General features: G+C 54.0%; 2 protein-coding genes across 6 annotated transcripts in view; one reads left to right on the top strand and one right to left on the bottom strand.

The window, feature by feature from the left end:
* POMT2 (protein O-mannosyltransferase 2) overlaps window positions 1-1,542 on the bottom strand; it is a 44,878-nt gene extending 43,336 nt beyond the window's left edge. For 2 of the 3 annotated variants that reach the window (XM_027552519.1, XM_027552518.1), the window contains exon 1: window positions 974-1,542. In XM_027552519.1, coding sequence (XP_027408320.1) covers window positions 974-1,437 — 464 coding nt within the window. In that variant the 5' untranslated portion in view covers window positions 1,438-1,542. The remainder of the gene's footprint in view (window positions 1-973) is intronic. The other variant, XM_027552520.1, reaches the window with a different exon arrangement.
* Window positions 1,543-1,576: 34 nt separating this feature from the next.
* GSTZ1 (glutathione S-transferase zeta 1) lies at window positions 1,577-17,090 on the top strand. Of its 3 annotated transcripts, none has more exons than XM_027552522.1 (9): window positions 1,577-1,918; window positions 9,131-9,182; window positions 10,997-11,064; window positions 11,584-11,664; window positions 12,241-12,366; window positions 13,820-13,898; window positions 14,444-14,496; window positions 15,241-15,290; window positions 16,551-17,090. In XM_027552522.1, exons 1-9 carry the CDS (start codon window positions 1,904-1,906, stop codon window positions 16,675-16,677), a joined length of 651 nt encoding a protein of 216 aa, XP_027408323.1. In that variant the 5' UTR covers window positions 1,577-1,903; the 3' UTR covers window positions 16,678-17,090. The 3 variants fall into 3 exon arrangements, with proteins under 3 accessions (XP_027408323.1, XP_027408324.1, XP_027408322.1); XM_027552521.1 differs by lacking the exon at window positions 1,577-1,918 and adding an exon at window positions 8,638-8,857; XM_027552523.1 differs by lacking the exons at window positions 1,577-1,918; window positions 13,820-13,898; window positions 14,444-14,496; window positions 15,241-15,290; window positions 16,551-17,090 and adding exons at window positions 8,615-8,857; window positions 13,501-13,802.
* The last annotated feature ends 758 nt before the right edge of the window (window positions 17,091-17,848 follow it).

Consider the following 17,848-nt stretch of genomic DNA (forward strand, 5'->3'; position numbering starts at 1 on the left):
TCCCTTGGGTTTGTTGTTCCTTAGTTGCAAGGCAACCCACCGTGTGCTAGGTCTTCCATCTGAGCCCATAGCGCCACCATGGGGGGTTTCCGGGCCATGAGAAATTGAATCCAGCTTGCCCATATTCATCCTGCGAGTAGTAAGTCTTTTGACTCTGACCCAGGAGTCTCATATCTTCGGTCAGCACTCATGAAATAATAACAAGCTAATTCCTTAGCTTCCAAGTGGGGTAACCTGATAATCTGTTAGCTTGCTTTTTAGTCAAGGAGTTCCATTTCTATCAACCTCTACACTAACTTTCTTCTCAGTGATGCAAAGAAAACATAGGATCACTTTTTGGTCAAACACATTAACCATTTTCAGATCATATAAAGCTCTTCCTCTTTCCAGCTGGAGACTCTTGAAGCTTTTTAAATGAATTTGACTCCTGCAACTCAGTCCAACAAAATCTGTAAGAAAATATGTCTCTCCTCACAGGATGACCCCAGACCTGCCAGGTGGGACACTTGTTATCACCCATGGACACACAAGTTGTTCAGGTTCCTGAAAACCTGTTAGGAACCAGTAGGAACATTCCCACCCCCCACCACCCCCGCCCACTGAGGCGCGGACACCCTGCAGATTAGCAACTCGGGCTGAGGAAATTCTATACTGAGGATTTCCAATTCTCCTGGGAAAGTTCAGAGCATCTTTAAAAGCCACGTGAGGCACTGCAGCATAATCTGCAAGACAGGAAGACTCCTTCCTCACATACTGAGGAATCTCACTGCCACCCACCAAAGCTAAAATCTATTTCTTCTCCCGAAGGATGCACCTGGCCAAAGGCCACCACCAGCAACCTGTATCCCCACCCACCAGCGGGCCCCGCCCCTCCCACTGTGAATCCCGCCCCTCCGCGACCCCGGGCCAATGAGAAGACGCGCCCCTCCTTCCTCGTGGCCACGGCGCCCGCCCAGACCCTCCCAGCACTCACCAGATGTGCGGCGGCTGGTCCAGACGGTGGAAGCGGCTGGCGAAGGACGTCAGCGTCACCAGGGCCAGCAGGGCCCACCGGCCGGCCGCCTCGAAGCGCCGCGAGCTCGGAAGAGCAGGCCGTTTGGGGCTCCGCGCTGTAGCCGCCTCCGTGGCCACGTCCCGGCCTGCGGCCCGAGCCGCCTGGGACCCACACCGGCCCCTCCGGGGGCGCAGTTCGGATCCCGCCAGGCCTCCGCCGGCGGCCGGCGGCATTCTTCCCTTCCTCAGGATGACCCTCCGGCCCGTAGGCACGCTGGGTTTCGTGAAGCGCCCCACCAAGAAGTCACCAGGGGGCAGCTCGGGGTGCCCTGGGAAATGTAGTTCCCTGCGCCGGCTGCGCGGCGCCGGGGCCCGGCCTCTGGGGTGGGCGGGGAGGGCGCTCGCCTCCCGGGCCGCTAGGAGGCGGCTAGTGGCGCACAGCATGACGCGCGGGCGCCGGCCCGGGGAGAAGGCGGGCTCAGAGAGCTGCGGCTCCCAGCGGCGCCGGGGCTGGGGGCGTGGCGGCGGGGTGGGCCGAGCTACCCAAGACTTTGGGGCGCATGCTCGGCCGGCCCCTCGCTTCTACCCAGATCAAAACCAAAGTCCTGACGTCTTGGGTCCGGCCCCTCACTTTTACCGAGACCCAAACCAAAGTCCTGACGTGTTGGGTCCGGCCCCTCGCTTCTACCCTGACCAAAACCGAAGTCCTGACGTGTTGGGTCCGGCCCCTCGCTTTTACCAAGACCAAAACTGAAGTTCTGACGTGTTGGGGGCCGGACCCTCTCTTCTACCCAGACTAAAACCGAAGTTCGACGTTTTAGGGTCCCACTGGGCCCGAATCGTCGCCGAGTCGGAGAGTCGCCGGCGCGAAGTTTCCTGACCCGGAAGGAGGGGCCGCCCGCAGCGCGAGATGCAAGTAGGGAAGGTCTGTGCCGCGTATCTGAGGCGAGGGGCCGCTGCTTAGAAACACTGAGACAACCCTGGGGCCGGGGTCAAAGGTGACGCTCGGCCCCGCCCACAGCTCCCACAAAGACTCCCAGCAGGCCGTGCGCCGCTCGGACTCGGCTCTGCGCCTGCGCGTTGCACTGTCTTTGGGGGTTGGAGCGGGGATTGGGCCCGAGGCACGGAACTCGAGGTTCCGCGGGTTGTTTTAGTCGTACCCTTCGTGCTAGTCTCGCCAGCCCCCAGCTCGACCCGCTGGGGCTTCCTAGCACCGTTTCTCGTCTCCCTGTTCTGCACACTGGCCTGCGTACTTTTTCCCGGCGGTCAGCCCTACAGGTCTCAGTTGAGTTCATTTCAGTTCAGTCCAGTCGTGCCCGACTCTTTGCGAACCCGCGGACTGCAGCACGCCAGGCCTCCCTGTCCATCACCAGCTCCCGGAATTTACTCAAACTCATGTCCATCGAGTCGGTGATGCTATCAAACCATTTCATCGTCTGTCGTCCCCTCCTCCTTTCTCCTCCTGCCCTCACTCTTTCCCAGCATCAGGGTCTTTTCCAAGGAGTCAGCTCTTCGCATCAGGTGGCCAAAGTATTGGAGTTTCAGCTTCAGCATCGGGTCTTACAGTGAGCAAATAGCCTTCCAGGGTTGTTTGCATTTTGAGAGAGTGCCAAGGGGAGGTGGTGGCACTTGTGGTCATAACAATCACTTGGAGACTTTACCGGTTTTAATTTGCATTTCCCAGGCCTGTCCCCAAACCGCTATATCAATCTCTTTATTAAAGAGTGAGAACAGCGATTGTAGCTCAAAGGAAGGTGGCAGGAACATCAGGTGGAATATAGCATAGCTTTAATAATAATAGAACTTTCCCTGGTGGCTCAGATGGTAAAGCGTCTGCCTGCAATACAGGAGCCCTGGGTTCAATCCCTGGGTCAGGAAGATCCCCTGGAGAAGGAAATGGCAATCCACTCCAGTATTCTTGCCTGGAAAATCCCATGGTCTGAGGAGCCTGGTGGGCTACTGTCCATGAGGTCGCAGAGAGTCGGACATGACTGAGTGACTTCACTCTTTTAACTTTTAAAATTTAGCTCTGCAAATGCAAAAAGGAATATGGAATGGTTTATGCAGGTATCATTGGTAAGAGAGAGACCAGAAACCGCCCTTGGTTATATCTGCTGGTGGCCCATAAGTAGGAAACGTGAGGGCTTAATGGCATTTACAGTGGTTCTGTGCTCACCCTTAGCACAGGTCAAAGGTATAACATTCAGTAACTAGGTAAGGTGTTTCTTCAGAGATTCTAAGCTACTGTTTGCGGCTGTCTAGAGATTCCATTCTGTTTCAGCAGTTGCTGCCTCTGGGCCTCAGGGGCCCCCTCCAGCCTAACCAGGTAAGGAAAGGGAGGCACTGTGGAGCAGGGTACATCTAATTGTGGCCACCAAACTCTTCCTCCAAGGATGTCTGCTGCCTATCACTTGCCCTCTGTGCCAGAACTATCTTCACTTTCCCCATGAAAGTTGCCTTCAGGATAGACTAAAACTCTCAGGCTCAGGAACTAATTTAGGAGGACTGGGTTCCCACTTGTGTCCTTACCTGCATGGAAAGTGGAGTTGGTATTTCGAGGATGATGAAAGCAGGGTCAGGTAGTGAAAGGTTGTTGCTGAACTATACAAAGATGCTGGGATTCTTGGCCTCCAGAGGAGAAGAATTCAATCCAGGGCCAGAGACGAGGCTTGATTGCTCAGAGCTTTTGTGTAATAAAGTTTTATTAAAGTATAAAAGAGATAGAGAAAGCTTCTGACGTAGACATCAGAAGAGGGTAGAAAGAGTACCCGCTTGCTAGTGTTAGCAATGGAGTTATATACTTTCCAATGAGTTTTTGAGTCGGGAGTCAGCGTTTTTCCAAGATATACATCATCCTTCCAAGTAAGGTCATAAAGCAGAGTAACACCTTTAAAAGCTCTAATATATCTTTCTGGGTCCTCTAAATAGTCTCCCAGATCCTCCTTGATTCTTTGTATTTCTTAATAAGAAAAAGGCTTATTAACTCTCATAGACTGATTATTTCTCCCGGTGGGTGCTTCATGAAGAAGCAACAGCTTGTGTGGCTGTTCCTCAGTCTCTCTGGCTGCTCTGTGCATATGATCCCAGGGATAGATTGGAGAAACTTGCTTTTCTTTATCTCTTTGTCTCCTGTCCTCCATCTCATCTAATAAAGTAGGAGGACAGGAGGGACCTGAAGGAGTCACACCCAAATCTATACCCTTAGGACACAAGTCTGGCATATTTCACAGAGAGAAAAAAGGACAACACATATGCTATTTGTACCCATTTCCCTTGTTTTCTACAGAACCAGTCTAATGGTAAAACAGTATTATACTTAAGAGACCCTCCAACTGGCCACTGTTTGCCATCCTCTAATGGATACCATGACCATGCAGTATCACATAGGAAGACCAGGTGTAAATTCTTTAAGCCCTGGGCATCAAATCTATCCATTTTTCAGGATATAGTTCAAAGGACTGAGGCTGGAATAGTTAGCGCCCATCTGTAAGAGAGAAAAAAAGTGACCAGTGCCATCTTTCTACTGGAGGCATCCCTCCTTGCTCTAGATGGGGGAATAGACAGATTTTACACCAAAGCTTTTCTTTCCTGGTCAGACTTAATCTGTCACTTAACCGACGCAGGCGCCGTACTCGTCCCTCTCGGTTCTACCACCGAGACGGGGTGGGGATGTACCAGGGATAGACCTGATGGCATCCCTAACATCCGGCTCTTCACCATTACCTCTGATGCCACCTGGGGTGCAATCAGAGTAACCTTCTGGAATGCCTCCCAGGCTAAGATCGCTGGGGGCACCGTTCATCACCTGAGTGCCTGTGCACGACCCTGAGTATATTCCTGACCACAATAAGACCGATAAGGAACATAAAACTGAGATGTTCCTTCCAAGCATCATCATACCAGTATAAGAGCCTCCTAAGCGTCACCACACCAGTATAAGAGTCTCCTCTGGTCCACTAAGACCCAGCGTTACCAAAGTAAAAAAAAAACCCATTGTAGTTCCAATCTCAGTAACCTTTAACCTCAGAGATGCTCTTGTAGCTAGAGCTCCATCTAACTTCCAAACTTTCGATTCCTAGTGAGGCTAGGCGCTTCCTGACTACCAATCCAAGTTTGGGATCTAAGTAACAATACACAGTAACAGCATAGCTCATAAGTCCCTTGAAAGTCTATGATGCGACAGATTAGGTTAGTACTCCTAATTTCCAAGGAGTTATGAAATGGTCAAAGAGACCGAAAGTTTGACTGAGAAAGAGTTCGGTCCACATGCTTTGCCCATTTCTGGTTGGTCACCGAAGGAGACATTGGATGCCTCTTGGCATTGGCAGGTTGGTATAAACCCCCGACAGGTTTCTGCCATAAGCCGTATGAGGTCACTGTGGAACCGCAGAGCAGGGCTCCTCACTTGCTTCACGCAGGGCATTTCATTCATTCACACAAGCACAGCGTAGAGTTAGTAAAGTACAGCAGAAAACGTGTTCACTAGGAGAACAAAGAACTAGAGCTCCAAGCATCCTTACCTTGTTCTGAAGAATCTTGGATGAGCCCCCGAGATGAAAGCTTGTCGCTGAACCACGCAAAGATGCTGGGATTCTTGGCCTCCAGAGGAGAAGAATTCAATCTAGGGCCAGAGATGAGGCTTGATCGCTCAGAGCTTTTGTGTAATAAAGTTTTATTAAAGTATAAAGGAGATAGAGAAAGCTTCTGACATAGACATCAGAAGGGGGTAGAAAGAGTACCCTCTTGCTATGGAGTAATGCAATGAGTTATATACTCTCTAAGGCAATGGAGTTATATACTCTCCAGTGAATCCAAAGAATGTCTGGAGGTTGTAAAGACCAGACCTACTCCCATAATTTACATTTTAAGATAACAGGATTAGCAGAAGGTTTAATCCAGAGACTGTCCTCAGGCAAGGTACATTATTGTTATATAATCCTTGTAAAAAGTTCCCTGGTGACAGTAAAGCGTCTGCCTACAATGCCGGAGACCTGGGTTCAATCCGTGGGTCGGGAAGATCCCCTGGAGAAGGAAATGGCAACCCACTCTAGTATTCTTGCCTGGAAAATCCCATGGACGGAGGAGCCTGGTTGGCTACTGTCCCTGGGGTTGCAAAGAGTCAGACTTCACTATCTATCTATCTATCTAATCCTTGTAAAGACCAAACCTACTCCCATAATTTACATTTTAAGATAACAGGATTAGCCAGAAGGTATAATCCAGAGACTGTCCTCTGGCAGGATACATTGTTATATAATCTTAAGGAATGTAGAGCAAAAAAATTTTGTCCTTTCTTCCTCCTTGTGGCCACTCCTCAGCAGTGGCCACAGGACTGGAAAAGGTCCATTTTCATTCCAATCCCAAAGAAAGGCAATGCCAAAGAATGCTCAAACTACCACACAATTGCACTCATCTCACATGCTAGTAAGGTAATGCTCAAAATTCTTCAAGCCAGACTTCAGCAATACGTGAACCGTGAACTTACAGATGTTCAAGCTGGTTTTAGAAAAGGCGGGGGAACCAGAGATCAAATTGCCAACATCTGCTGTATCATCAAAAAAGCAAGAGAGTTCCAGAAAAACATCTATTTCTGCTTTATTGACTATACCAAAGCCTTTGACTGTATGGATCACAATAAACTATGGAAAATTATGAAAGAGATGGGAATACCAGACGACCTGATCTGCCTCTTGAGAAATCTATATGCAGGTCAGGAAGCAACAGTTAGAACTGGAACTAGACATGGAACAACAGACTGGTTCCAAGTAGGAAAAGGAGTACATCAAGGCTGTGTATTGTCACCCTGCTTATTTAACTTATATGCAGAGTACATCATGAGAAATGCTGGGCTGGAGGAAGCACAAGGAAGGAATCAAGATTGCCTGGGAGAAATATCAATAACCTCAGCTATGCAGATGACACCACCCTTATGCAAGAAAGTGAAGAGGAATCGTTACCTCTTGATGAAAGTGAAAGAGGAGAGTGAAAAAGTTGGCTTAAAGCTCAACATTGAGAAAACGAAGATCATGGCATCATTTCATGGTAAATAGATGGGGAAACAGTGGAAACAGTGTCAGACTTTATTTTTTGGAGCTCCAAAATCACTGCAGTTAGTGATTGCGGCCATGAAATTAAAAGATGCTTACTCCTTGGAAGGAAAGTTATGACCAACCTAGATAGCATATTCAAAAGCAGAGACATTACTTTGCCAACAAAGGTCCCTCTAGTCAAGGCTATGGTTTTTCCAGTAGTCATGTATGGATGTGAGAGTTGGACTGTGAAGAAAGCTGAGCACCGAAGAATTGATGCTTTTAAACTGTGGTGTTGGAGAAGACTCTTGAGAGTCCCTTGGACTGCAAGGAGATCCAACCAGTCTGTTCTAAAGGAGATCAGCCCTGGGTGTTCTTTGGAAGGACTGATGCTGAAGCTGAAACTCCAGTACTTTGGGCACCTCATGCGAAGAGTTGACTCGTTGGAAAAGACTCTGATGCTGGGAGGGATGGGGGGCAGGAGAAGAAGGGGATGACAGAGGATGAGATGGCTGGATGGCATTACTGACTCGATGGATGTGAGTTTGAGTGAACTCTGGGAGTTGGTGATGGACAGGGAGGCCTGGCGTGCTGCAATTCATGGGATCACAAAGAGTCAGACACCACTGAGCAACTGAACTGAACTTCTTCCTCCTTGAGAATTCCAGACCCCTCTCTCCTTGGGGACCCCTAGACTTCTTATCGACCTCCCTAGGAAATGACTCAGTAGCAAGCAGCTTGGTGACCTGGTGCCTGCAGAAGCAGAAAGAAACTTGGGTGAAGTGTCTATAGAGAGATGGTAGACAGGGGTAATCTGAGAAATTCTGTTGAGTTCTCCCTCATCCATAAGGCTACATATGTGTCTGCTGGAAGATTCATGAGTGCTAATTACTGGTAATTCTGTCCTGGGTTCTGCTTTGAAATGCTGGGTACCTGGAAGCACCAGAGAAACTAACTTTGAGTCCCAAAAGTTTAGAGGTGATGTCTCACATGCTATTGCCTTCAGGGGCTTTAAAGCAACAAAAATGAGGGACAGGACCATGGCAGATCTGAGAGGGCGTGCTTTCTCTAAAGGGGGTGATTAATGGTCTCTGGTCAGTGTTGCTACTCAGAAAACAGTCCAGTATCGCCAGACTTTTTTTTTTTTTTAAGGAAAAACAGGCAACAGGATTTATATATAAAACAATATGATTTTTAATGTTAGCAACTAATTGAAAGGTTTTTAAATACAGTATAGACCAAACAGAACACTGTGGGCTGCCAGCTTGTGACCTCAGCTTTGGAGTCAATGGGCATATTCCCTAGCTGTTTTAATGAGATCACTTGAGAGCATGGAGGACTGGTAGCTGGAATGTTGAAAGAGATGGGCACCAAAGCTCAGAAAATTAGATTTCCCAATATCTCTGCCACTGTCAGAAGGTATTAAGCTGTCATTTTAGGGCAACCCTTCGTTTCACAGATGAGGGAGCTGAAGACTAGAGAAGGCAGGGCTCTGTGCCCAGTCACGCAGAGCTAGTTCCTGCCCTGGGACCAGACCCCAGGTATGCCAGCTCCCAGCCCACTGCACCACGTGAACTACTACCTCAAAACTACGCCTCCTGTCTGCCCGGGACACCAGACCCGGCTCCACCAGAAGCAGAAAAGGCTTCCCACAAGTTCAAGAGGCCTTCTGACCAGACTCAAAGTTCCCCTGATGCCTGTTTAGCCCAGCTTCCCATTGGCTGGTAGTAGGATCCACCCCTTTAGAGTTACTCCCCCTGCCCTGCAGCTCTATGAGAGTGGATGTTCCCTGAGAGGCCAGGGGTCACCACAGCAGCATGGCTGAATCGAGCAAGGTAAGGAAAGCATTTGCAGACTGGCTTCCCCTGTGGGGAGTCCCTGGGACCTCAGGGACGCATGACAGCACAGTTGGAGTCACCACACGACCCCCAAGGCTTCTATCCCAGATAGCTCTGAGTCTGGCCTGAATTTTCCCGATGCAGGCCTAAGGAAGGAGGCCTGGCTTGCTGGGAGCCTCCTGGCTGGGAGTTGCCTCCCCTCCAGTGGACTTCTGGGGCTGAGAACCCACCAAGCATGGGTTAACGTGCCTCCTCTTCCTCTCTCCTCAGCCCATCCTGTATTCCTATTTCCGAAGCTCCTGCTCATGGAGAGTTCGAATCGGTAAGAGCTGTGCCTCCACTGATAGCCAGGGTGGGGTAGGGTGGAGGGAAGTGTGGGTGAAAAGCTGGGTACCAGCTTTTCAGGGTACCACCCCCAGCAGATCTCCTGGAGCCCTCAGCCTTGAAGGCATGTCTACCTTGCAAAGCCAACAAGAGGAAGGAAGGGGCTGTTTTTCCTCTTGGACCCGCCACCTCTCCCACACTGCTCTCCAAAGCCCCATAGCAACCATGCTTCAGGCAACCTCAGAGAACTCAGAGGTCCTTGGTAACTGGCAGGGAACAGCTGGCATTCCTCACTTCTTATCTTATTTGATCTGGCAAATTAAACAGAACTGGCCAGTGTCAACCCCAGAGGCCTCAGGGAAGGAGAAACCGCGGCCCCTCTGGTTCAGTCCTCATCTGACCCTTCTCTCGCTCAGCTTCACTCAGCCCTTGGCCAAGCTCAGAGTCATAGGCTCTTGCCGAGAGAGAATGGTGCTGAGTGCTTTTGTGTCCATGACTCCATTTAAACCTGAACAACCCTAGGAGGGAGTTATTACTGGTGTCACCATTGTACTGGTGGGGAAACTGGGGCACAGGGAGATTGCCCAAGGGTACTTGCCCAAGGTCACGTAGCCAGTAAGGGGCGGAGCTGGAATTTGACCCAGCTAGTCTGGTTGTTCCAGAGTCCATGTTCTTTCCTACCCTGTGCTGCCTGTCAGCTGGGGAAACGGGCACAGAGGCTCATGAAGTTACCTGCCCAAGGCCATGAGGCTAGCGGGTGAATGTGATGGCATTTGAACCCCGGCAGCCTGCTACCAGGAGCCCCGTCCTGACTACGAAGCCATCCTCCACGACCCCCTCTTCCCACAGGCCCCTGGTATTTGCTAGATTCGGTGGGCAAGAGCATCGGGCTGCCGGAGGACACGTTCCTCGAAGAAGACGCCCTCCTCCGGCCCACAGCCTCCGCCCTGGCTGGGCCAGACCAGCAGCGTGGGCGCTGTCTCTGCGAGCCCGGTGTGCCTTGGCCTCCGGCCCGGCCCGACCACGCTCACCCTCCAGGGTGGAGCTGACCACAGCTGACAGAGCCCAGTGTTCTCCAGGCTCTGCAGACTGTGACATGTCTCAGCCTCCTCCCCTCATTCCTTTGCCTGATGCCGGTCATCGCCGTATTTTAATGCACAAGTGTGCACACTTTTACAGTCTCCTCCACTGCGATTGACTGTTTTACCCTCACTTTGCCGGGATGGGTGGTGGGGGGTGGGGAAACATCAAAGGAGGAGGAGAGGAAATCCAGCCACTAGGAGTCCCAGCTATGCCTCTCTGAGACCACCAGAGAGTCCCAGCACCCTGCTTGGAATCTGCAGTCAACAACCTGAAGAACAGAGAGAATGGATTAGAAAGGGCTTCCTCTCTAAACAGAACCAGAGTGTCATCAGTCCATGTGGGCCCTGCCTGGTCACTGAGTGCCTTCCCTCAGCCCTCAGATGGCTTTGGCTGGGGAAATGAGTGCGTGTCTCCAACACATCAGCCCCGCTCCCTGCTAGGTGAGGCCCTGCAGGGGGCAGAGATGACGGGGACACTTCCCTGCTGTCCTCCAGGAGCCCACGGCGTGGGCTCCCCAAAGGCCTCCCCTGGGGATACAGTGAGCCCAGGAGGAAGAGAGACAGAGCGTCAGGGCCCTGGGGTAGGAGAGCAGATGCTGGTCAAGGGAGATGGGAAGCAGGGCCCAGGACTTCCCCCAGTGGTGCAGAGAAAGAAGACTCCATCTCTCTGGTCACCCTGGGGAATGTGGTCGGAGGCGGTCACCCAACTGCCGTCTCCCATCTCTCCTAGCTCTGGCCTTGAAAAACATCGACTATGAGACAGTAGCCATCAACCTCACAAAGGATGGGGGCCAGCAGGTAAGGAGGCCGCCCCCAGGCCACGATGTAGGAGGCAGAGGCCTCGGAGAGGGGCCCAGCAGGGGATGCAGACTTCTGCCCATGAGGATGAACCCTGTAGTCCTGTGCCCTGTAGTCCCCACGGCCGGAGAAGGCTGCTGGCTTTCCCTCATGGGACAGGGCAGCAGGCTGTGCAGCAGCTGCCGGGGCCATGGGGAGGCCCAGGTTCCAGGAGCTATACCACAGCACGACTCCAGGAGGGCGGGTGGTGAACCCTGCAGAGGCGCCTTGGTGGCCACATACGAGGTGCAGGGACAAGCACACAGCCAGGCCACTGGGACAAAGCTTGTGTCTCAGCAGCCACTGGGCTTCGGGATTCTGCACGGATTCCCCCAGGTGTCACCCGGGGCCTTGGAGCCAGGGCCTTCCCCAGGGAGGTGGGTGCAGGTGGGCAGTAGGCTGGGGGCTTCCTGCTTGCTCCTCTCTGCTTTAGCTGGCTCAGCCCCGGCCGCCCAGTCCACCAGAGCCTCGTCTCCACAGTTCTCTGGAGAATTCCAGGCCCTGAATCCCATGAAGCAGGTGCCAGCCCTGAAGATTGATGGGATCACCATCGGCCAGTCCGTAAGTGGAAGCTTCGGGAGACCCCGCATGAGTATGGGGCCTGGACAAGAGGACCTCACGGACCTTCCTTCCCTGTGTCTACCCAGGGTGCCCAGCTCTTAGGAGGGACGCAGGAGGGAGGGAGGTTGCCCGCTTGCTTTGGAAACTGAGGGGAGACTTAAGCATGGGGGGAGCCCAAGCTCAGCAGGACAAGGGCCCAAAATGAGCTTGTCCTCCTGGGGAGCCTCTTGGCTTCACGGGGCTCGAGGGGAGGATGGTAAGAAGGATAAAAAAGGTGGGATGGTGATTTGGGCTTCCCCGGGTGGCACTAGTAGTAAAGAACCTGCCTGCCAATGCAGGAGACGTAAGAAACCTGGGTTCGATCCCTGGGTCGGGAAGATGCCCTGGAGAAGGGCATGGCAACCCACTCCAGTATTCCTGCCTGGAGAATCCCATGGACAGAGGAGCCTGGTGGGCTGCAGTCCGTGGGGCCACGAAGAGTCGGACGTGACTGAACGACGTAGTGCAGTGGAGGAGTGGAGGAGGAGGAATCGGCCGTCCCCTCTGGTCCCTGTCTCACTGCTCCCCTCTGGACAGCTGGCCATCATCGAGTATCTGGAGGAGACCCGGCCCACGCCGCGACTCCTGCCTCGGGACCCAAAGAAGAGGGCGCAGGTGCGCATGGTGTCCGACCTCATCGCCAGTGGCATCCAGCCCCTGCAGGTGCAGCTCCTGTGTGTGTGCGCTCCCTCCCTCCCCTCGCTCCTGCGAGCCCACCCTCGGCACCCAGCTCGTCAGTGGGTGGGGGCTGGGGGCAGGAGGACAGAGGGGACCCTCAGGGACTTGGCCCTGGATTGTGGGGCAGAGGGAAGAGGGGAGCCAGAAAATACCCATCCCCTGGGGGCCCCCAGCTTTCCAAGGACACCTCCAGAGGCAGCACCTCCCTCTGAGGTGGGAAGGGGCTAGGAGGCAGGGAGAGGTGAGTCACCCAGGTCCTGCCTTGACCCAGAGCAGCCTCCCTTTCACCTGTTCTCTGTCATAGACTGGGATTCGCTTCAGATTTTTTTTTTAATTGTCACTGGTAGAACAGAAATGGAGAAGGCAATGGCACCCCACTCCAGTACTTTTGCCTAGAAAATCCCATGGATGGAGGAGCCTGGTAGGCTGCAGTCCATGGGGTCGCTAGAGTCGGACACGACTGAGTGACTTCACTTTCACTTTTCACTTTCATGCATTGGAGAAGGAAATGGCAACCCACTCCAGTGTTCTTGCCTGGAGAATCCCAGGGACGGGGGAGCCTGGTGGGCTGCCGTCTATGGGGTTGCACAGAGTCGGACACGACTGAAGCGACTTAGCAGCAGCAGCAGTAGCAGAACAGAAAACTGTTAAAAGAGTTCATCTGTTTTTTAAAAAATTCATCTGTGCTAACTCCTGACTTTGCAAAAAAGAAAATAGCCCGGAAAGATGGAGTGACTTTGCAAATAAGAAAATAGCCCAGGGCTTCCCTTGTGGCTCAGCTGGTAAAACATCTGCCTGCAATTCAGGAGACCTGAGTTCAATCCCTGGGTTGGGAAGATCCCCTGGAGAAGGGAAAGGCTACTCGCTCCAGTATTCTGGCCTGGAGAATTCCATGGACTGTATAGTCTCAAGGATCCAAAAAAGAAGAAAATAGCCCAGAGAGGTGGAGTGACTCAAGAGTGACAGACCCCGGACTGTGCACCTGTGCCCCCTTGTTGCTTTTTTTTTTAACAAAGGAAGTTAGAGCAGACAGACATCCATCTGGATCTCCTGAAAGCTAGTCCTGTGTGCCTCCCCCATCCTGCCCCCTACCCTGTATCAACACCCCCTCTTCACAAGGAACCATGTCACGGAGAAGCACTGGACGCAAGGGAGAGAGGCCTTGGGGTGCACCCCCACCTTCCACGTCTCTGCTGGAGTCACAGGCTTCCAGACTGCAGGGGACTCTGGGGCAGCCTGAGAAGGTGGCCTCCAAGATGGTCACCTCCCTTCCAACCCGGGGCCCAGATGGGAGGAAGGAGCTCGCAGGGTCCAGGGTAGGACAGGTGTACAGTCAAAGGCCGCATGAGAACTGGGCTTGCCTGAGGGGCCTTGGAGGAGTGGGTGGGCTCAGCCTGGCTCCCAGAGCTCACCCCTGATTTTTCCTTGGGCCACACAGAACCTGTCTGTCCTGAAGCAGGTGGGACAGGAGAACCAGCTGACCTGGGCCCAGCAGGCCATCACTTCTGGCTTTAATGGTGAGTCCCCGCTCCTGTGAGCTGCCCCCTGGTGACCTCTCAGAGAAATGGCCCTCACACCCAGGGCCCCGGGCATCTACAGCAACCTCCCAGGCCCTTTGGCCTTGACAGTGGTGGCATGATGGGCAGGGCTGAGGGGGCAGTGGGTTGGGCAGCAAGCAAACCTGACCTGAACCCCTGGTGCTTCTGTGACCCTCACGCCCGAGTCCTTTGGAAGATAAGAGGCCCAGCTTCTGCTCCACTGCCCACTGCGGGCAGGAAGCCAAGGCCCGCAACGCGGCGCCCCTCAGCGTGAGAACCACTGCCTTGGCCAGCGGCAGGTCTTGTCCTCTTGGGAGGGAAGAGTAGCTGCAATTGCCGAGGGCAGGCACCCCCACACCCCATCACCCATCTCCAGGCCCGATGGCCGCATTCCCTCCAGCACACACTCCAGCCTTGCTACTCAAGACAGCTGCCCTTGTCATAGCTATGGATGCCAAAGCCCAGAAAGGCTGATCTCCCCTTTCCGTGCCCAGAGTGAGAGTCGCCGTGTTGCCTCCCCACAGCTCTGGAGCAGATCCTGCAGAGCACGGCGGGGAGGTACTGTGTGGGGGACGAGGTAAGCCCCTCCCCGGGCCGCCTCAGGCTGCCGCCGTCTCCCCCTGAGACTCAGCCGCCTCCCTCCAGCCTGGGGCAGGCTCGGTCTCCAGAGCTTCCCAAGGAGGCGGCTGCGGTGGGCGTGGGGGAGGGCACCCTCTGTGTTAAGCAGAAGTTGGCTCGTGGGGCGCTCCTGTGGTCCCCTTGGTCAGCTGCCTCAAGAGGAAGTGAGTTTCTCATTCCTCGAGGTATTCAAGTCAAAGACTTCGTCTCCAAAATGCAGAGGTGGTCCAGCTGTCACATGAGGGATTAGACTAGACAGTGTCTCCATTCCCTTCCAGTGACAGGATTCTAGGGTTCAGGCATCCTCGGCTCATATAGGCTGAGGCCCTGGCCCTGTGGTAATTCTGGTTCCCGAGCGCCACCCCCAGCCCGCACCCAGAGGCATCCCGTCCCTGCTGGGCGCCCTCCCTACATGCTGGTGGTTTTTAACGAGGACAGTACTGTCCACTGAGGCAGGCGGGCCTTCTCTGGCTACCCACAGAGCTGGTTGTCAGGGCAGCTGGAGCTTAGCTGGGAGAAGTGTTTCTACCCAAGGGACAGACCCCGCCTGGGCCCACGGGAGACAAGCAGGGGGAGGGCAGCCTTGGGGTGGGTAGAAGGGCCAGAGACAGATGGCAGCGTCAGAGGCCAGCACCCCGGTACAGGCACCGGCGTGAGCCTGAGGTGCACCCCCTGATGAAAGCCCCCCTGACCCTCTTTGCAGGTGTCCATGGCTGACCTGTGCTTAGCGCCGCAGGTGGCAAATGCTGACAGGTAAGAGCGCGCCACGGCACCCTTTCTCCTCCTCCTGGCCGCTCCCCTCAAAACACCCAGCTTCCTCCTACTGTCAGGCCCTGACTTCATCTACTGAGGTGACATCTCATGCAGACTCTCCCTGACTGGCCAACGTACCCCCCCCCCACCCCGTGCCAGGCCACAGCAGCCACTGTGGCCCATAGGAGACGGCCAGGAGAAGCTGGTGTAACACCGTTGCCATGCCCACCACAGCCCAGGGGATGCCTCATAGTCCCTGCTCCCAGGAGGGGGTGTCTCACCTGGTGGACACTCCTGAAGGAGACTCTCTGAGAGCCTGCTCTCTCCCGTGTGGTGTGTCTGTGCCCAGCAGTGAGCTCTGCTTTCCTCCCATCAGCCCTTCAGGAAGGCCTAGATAGAACCTCTCTGTGGAAGGCATCGTGCTGAGCACTGCTCTGTGTGTGTGTGTGTGTGTGTGTATGTGTGTGTGAGAGAGAGAGAGAGAGAGCATGCACATACACATGCGTGTGCTCAGTTGCTCAGCTGTGCCTGACTTTGGGACCCCATGGACTGTAGCCCACCAGGCTCCTCTGTCCATTGGATTCTCCTGGCAAGAATACTGGAGCGGGTTGCCATTTCTCACTCCAGGGACTATTACAGTTATGGAAACACTAACAAGAATGTGTTGGAGAAGGAAATGGCAACCCACTCCAGAACTCTTGCCTAGAGAATCCCGTGGACAGAGGAGCCTGGTGGGCTGCTGTCCATGGGGTCGCACAGAGTTGGACACGACTGAAGTGACTTAGCATGCATGCATGCATTGGAGAAGGGAATGGCAACCCACTCCAGTATTCTTGCGTGGAGAATCCCAGGGACAGAGGAGCCTGGTGGGCTGCCATCTGTGGGGTCGCACAGAGTCGGACACGACTGAAGTGACTTAGCAGCAGCAGCAACAGGAATGTGTAGACACATTCCCTCCCCTCAAGAAGCTCATGAAATGGCTGGGAGATAATCTGTATATGAGAGCCCAGAACCAGCCTTACACATGTAAGTCGTGTAGACTGCCACGGCAGCCCGTTCCCATTGAGTGGGAACAGCGGGAAATGGTCCTGCAGGATACCCGCCCCTCCGCAGAGAGCTCCCTATGAATGCAGCCCCCAGCCGGCAGGCCGCCTTCCTAGGCCTGCGCCGGCCAGCCCCAGGGGCTTCATCCAGCCCTGCCCACCGCCCACAGGCTGTGCCCTGCGGACCTCGGCTTAGATGGATGTTTCTCTGCCCCAGGTTCAAGGTGGACCTCATCCCCTACCCTACCATCAGCCGCATCAACAAGTCACTGCTGGCCTTGGAGGCCTTCCACGTGTCTCACCCCTGTCGGCAGCCAGATACACCCCCTGAGCTGAGGGCCTAGCTCTCAAACCGCGCCCCACTGGTGCTGGGGCGGGAGGCAGGGAGGGGTGCAGGGGCGACACGGCCTGGGCTGAACTTACCTGGAAATGAGCGAGCCCTGACTGCAGAGAGGCAGAAGACCTGAACCCTCGCACTGGCTCTGCCTTCCCACCGGGCCAGTCTCTGCCTCGCCCCTTCGTTTGGCACCCGTGGGCAGGGTGGGGTGGGAGGATGCGGGAGTGGGTAAGGCAGGAGGTTACCTGGTGTCCGGGTCTCAGGCAGTCAGGAGGATGCAGTAAATGTAGGCTGAAACGTCTGGCCAGTTTACCGGAGCCATGAGGAAGTCTGCGTGCGTCTTCTCATCTCCTCGACTGTTAACTGACTTCCGAGACAGCCCACCCTGGAATCTGATCATTAAACTAAAGCCCAGGTGTCTGTGTTGTGTCACTTAAAGCTGAGCTGGGTTCCAGAAGGTGAACCCTCTTCCTGGCTGGAATCCCCCTGCGTCTGGACCAGGAGAGTCAGCCAGCCCCTTGCCCACCCCCTGTGGTTGGCCTGGCCCTCGGGACCCAAGGGCCAGGAAGAAAAATAAGCCCCAAAGCCTGCCTGAGAGAGTCAGACAAGACCCAGGAGAGAACAGGTATGAGAAGCAGGAGAGAACAGGTATGAGAAGCAGGAGAGAGAGCATCCTGTGACCAGCTGAGCGCCCAGGGCTGAGAGTGGTACCACTTCTAAGGCTCTCTCAGCCAAGCCCCTCATCTTCAGGGGCGGCGTTCTCTGGACCAACCCCAGGGTTTGATACTTAGGATACATCCCGTTGTGAATGGTCCTGGGAGTGGAGGCAGGCTCCTCCACGGGCAGCATAAACAGCCTCCAACTGGTGAGCTCAGGAGACCAACCTGGTAACAGCTTACCTTGGGCTTCCCTGGACCAGGTCCCCAAGCCTGGCAGTGAGCAGCCAGAACCAGGATCACGTCTAGACAGAGATGATCTCCCCACTGCTCTCTGTGGGGAGATTGGGGTCACTTCTGGGAAAGAAACAAGATGACTTGTATATCCTATACTTGAGATTTATCTTCCCCTGTGTAACTGAGGTTTAAATGGGGAATTAAGATATATGTGTCCAGTCCAAATGGAAGTCCCCTCTCTTTTCTTTTTAAATATTTACTTATTTATTTGGCTGTGCCAGGTCT

Source organism: Bos indicus x Bos taurus, chromosome 10, assembly GCF_003369695.1.
Source record: "Bos indicus x Bos taurus breed Angus x Brahman F1 hybrid chromosome 10, Bos_hybrid_MaternalHap_v2.0, whole genome shotgun sequence".
In the NCBI taxonomy this organism is placed as follows: Eukaryota; Metazoa; Chordata; class Mammalia; order Artiodactyla; family Bovidae; genus Bos; species Bos indicus x Bos taurus.

What these genes read in the sequence shown, in the direction of transcription:
- GSTZ1 (XM_027552521.1), top strand. An exon ending in GTGGCATCCAGCCCCTGCAG is followed by an intron (nt 12,367 to 13,819) that starts GTGCAGCTCCTG and finishes TGGGCCACACAG; the next exon opens with AACCTGTCTGTCCTGAAGCA. An exon ending in CATCACTTCTGGCTTTAATG is followed by an intron (nt 13,899 to 14,443) that starts GTGAGTCCCCGC and finishes GCCTCCCCACAG; the next exon opens with CTCTGGAGCAGATCCTGCAG.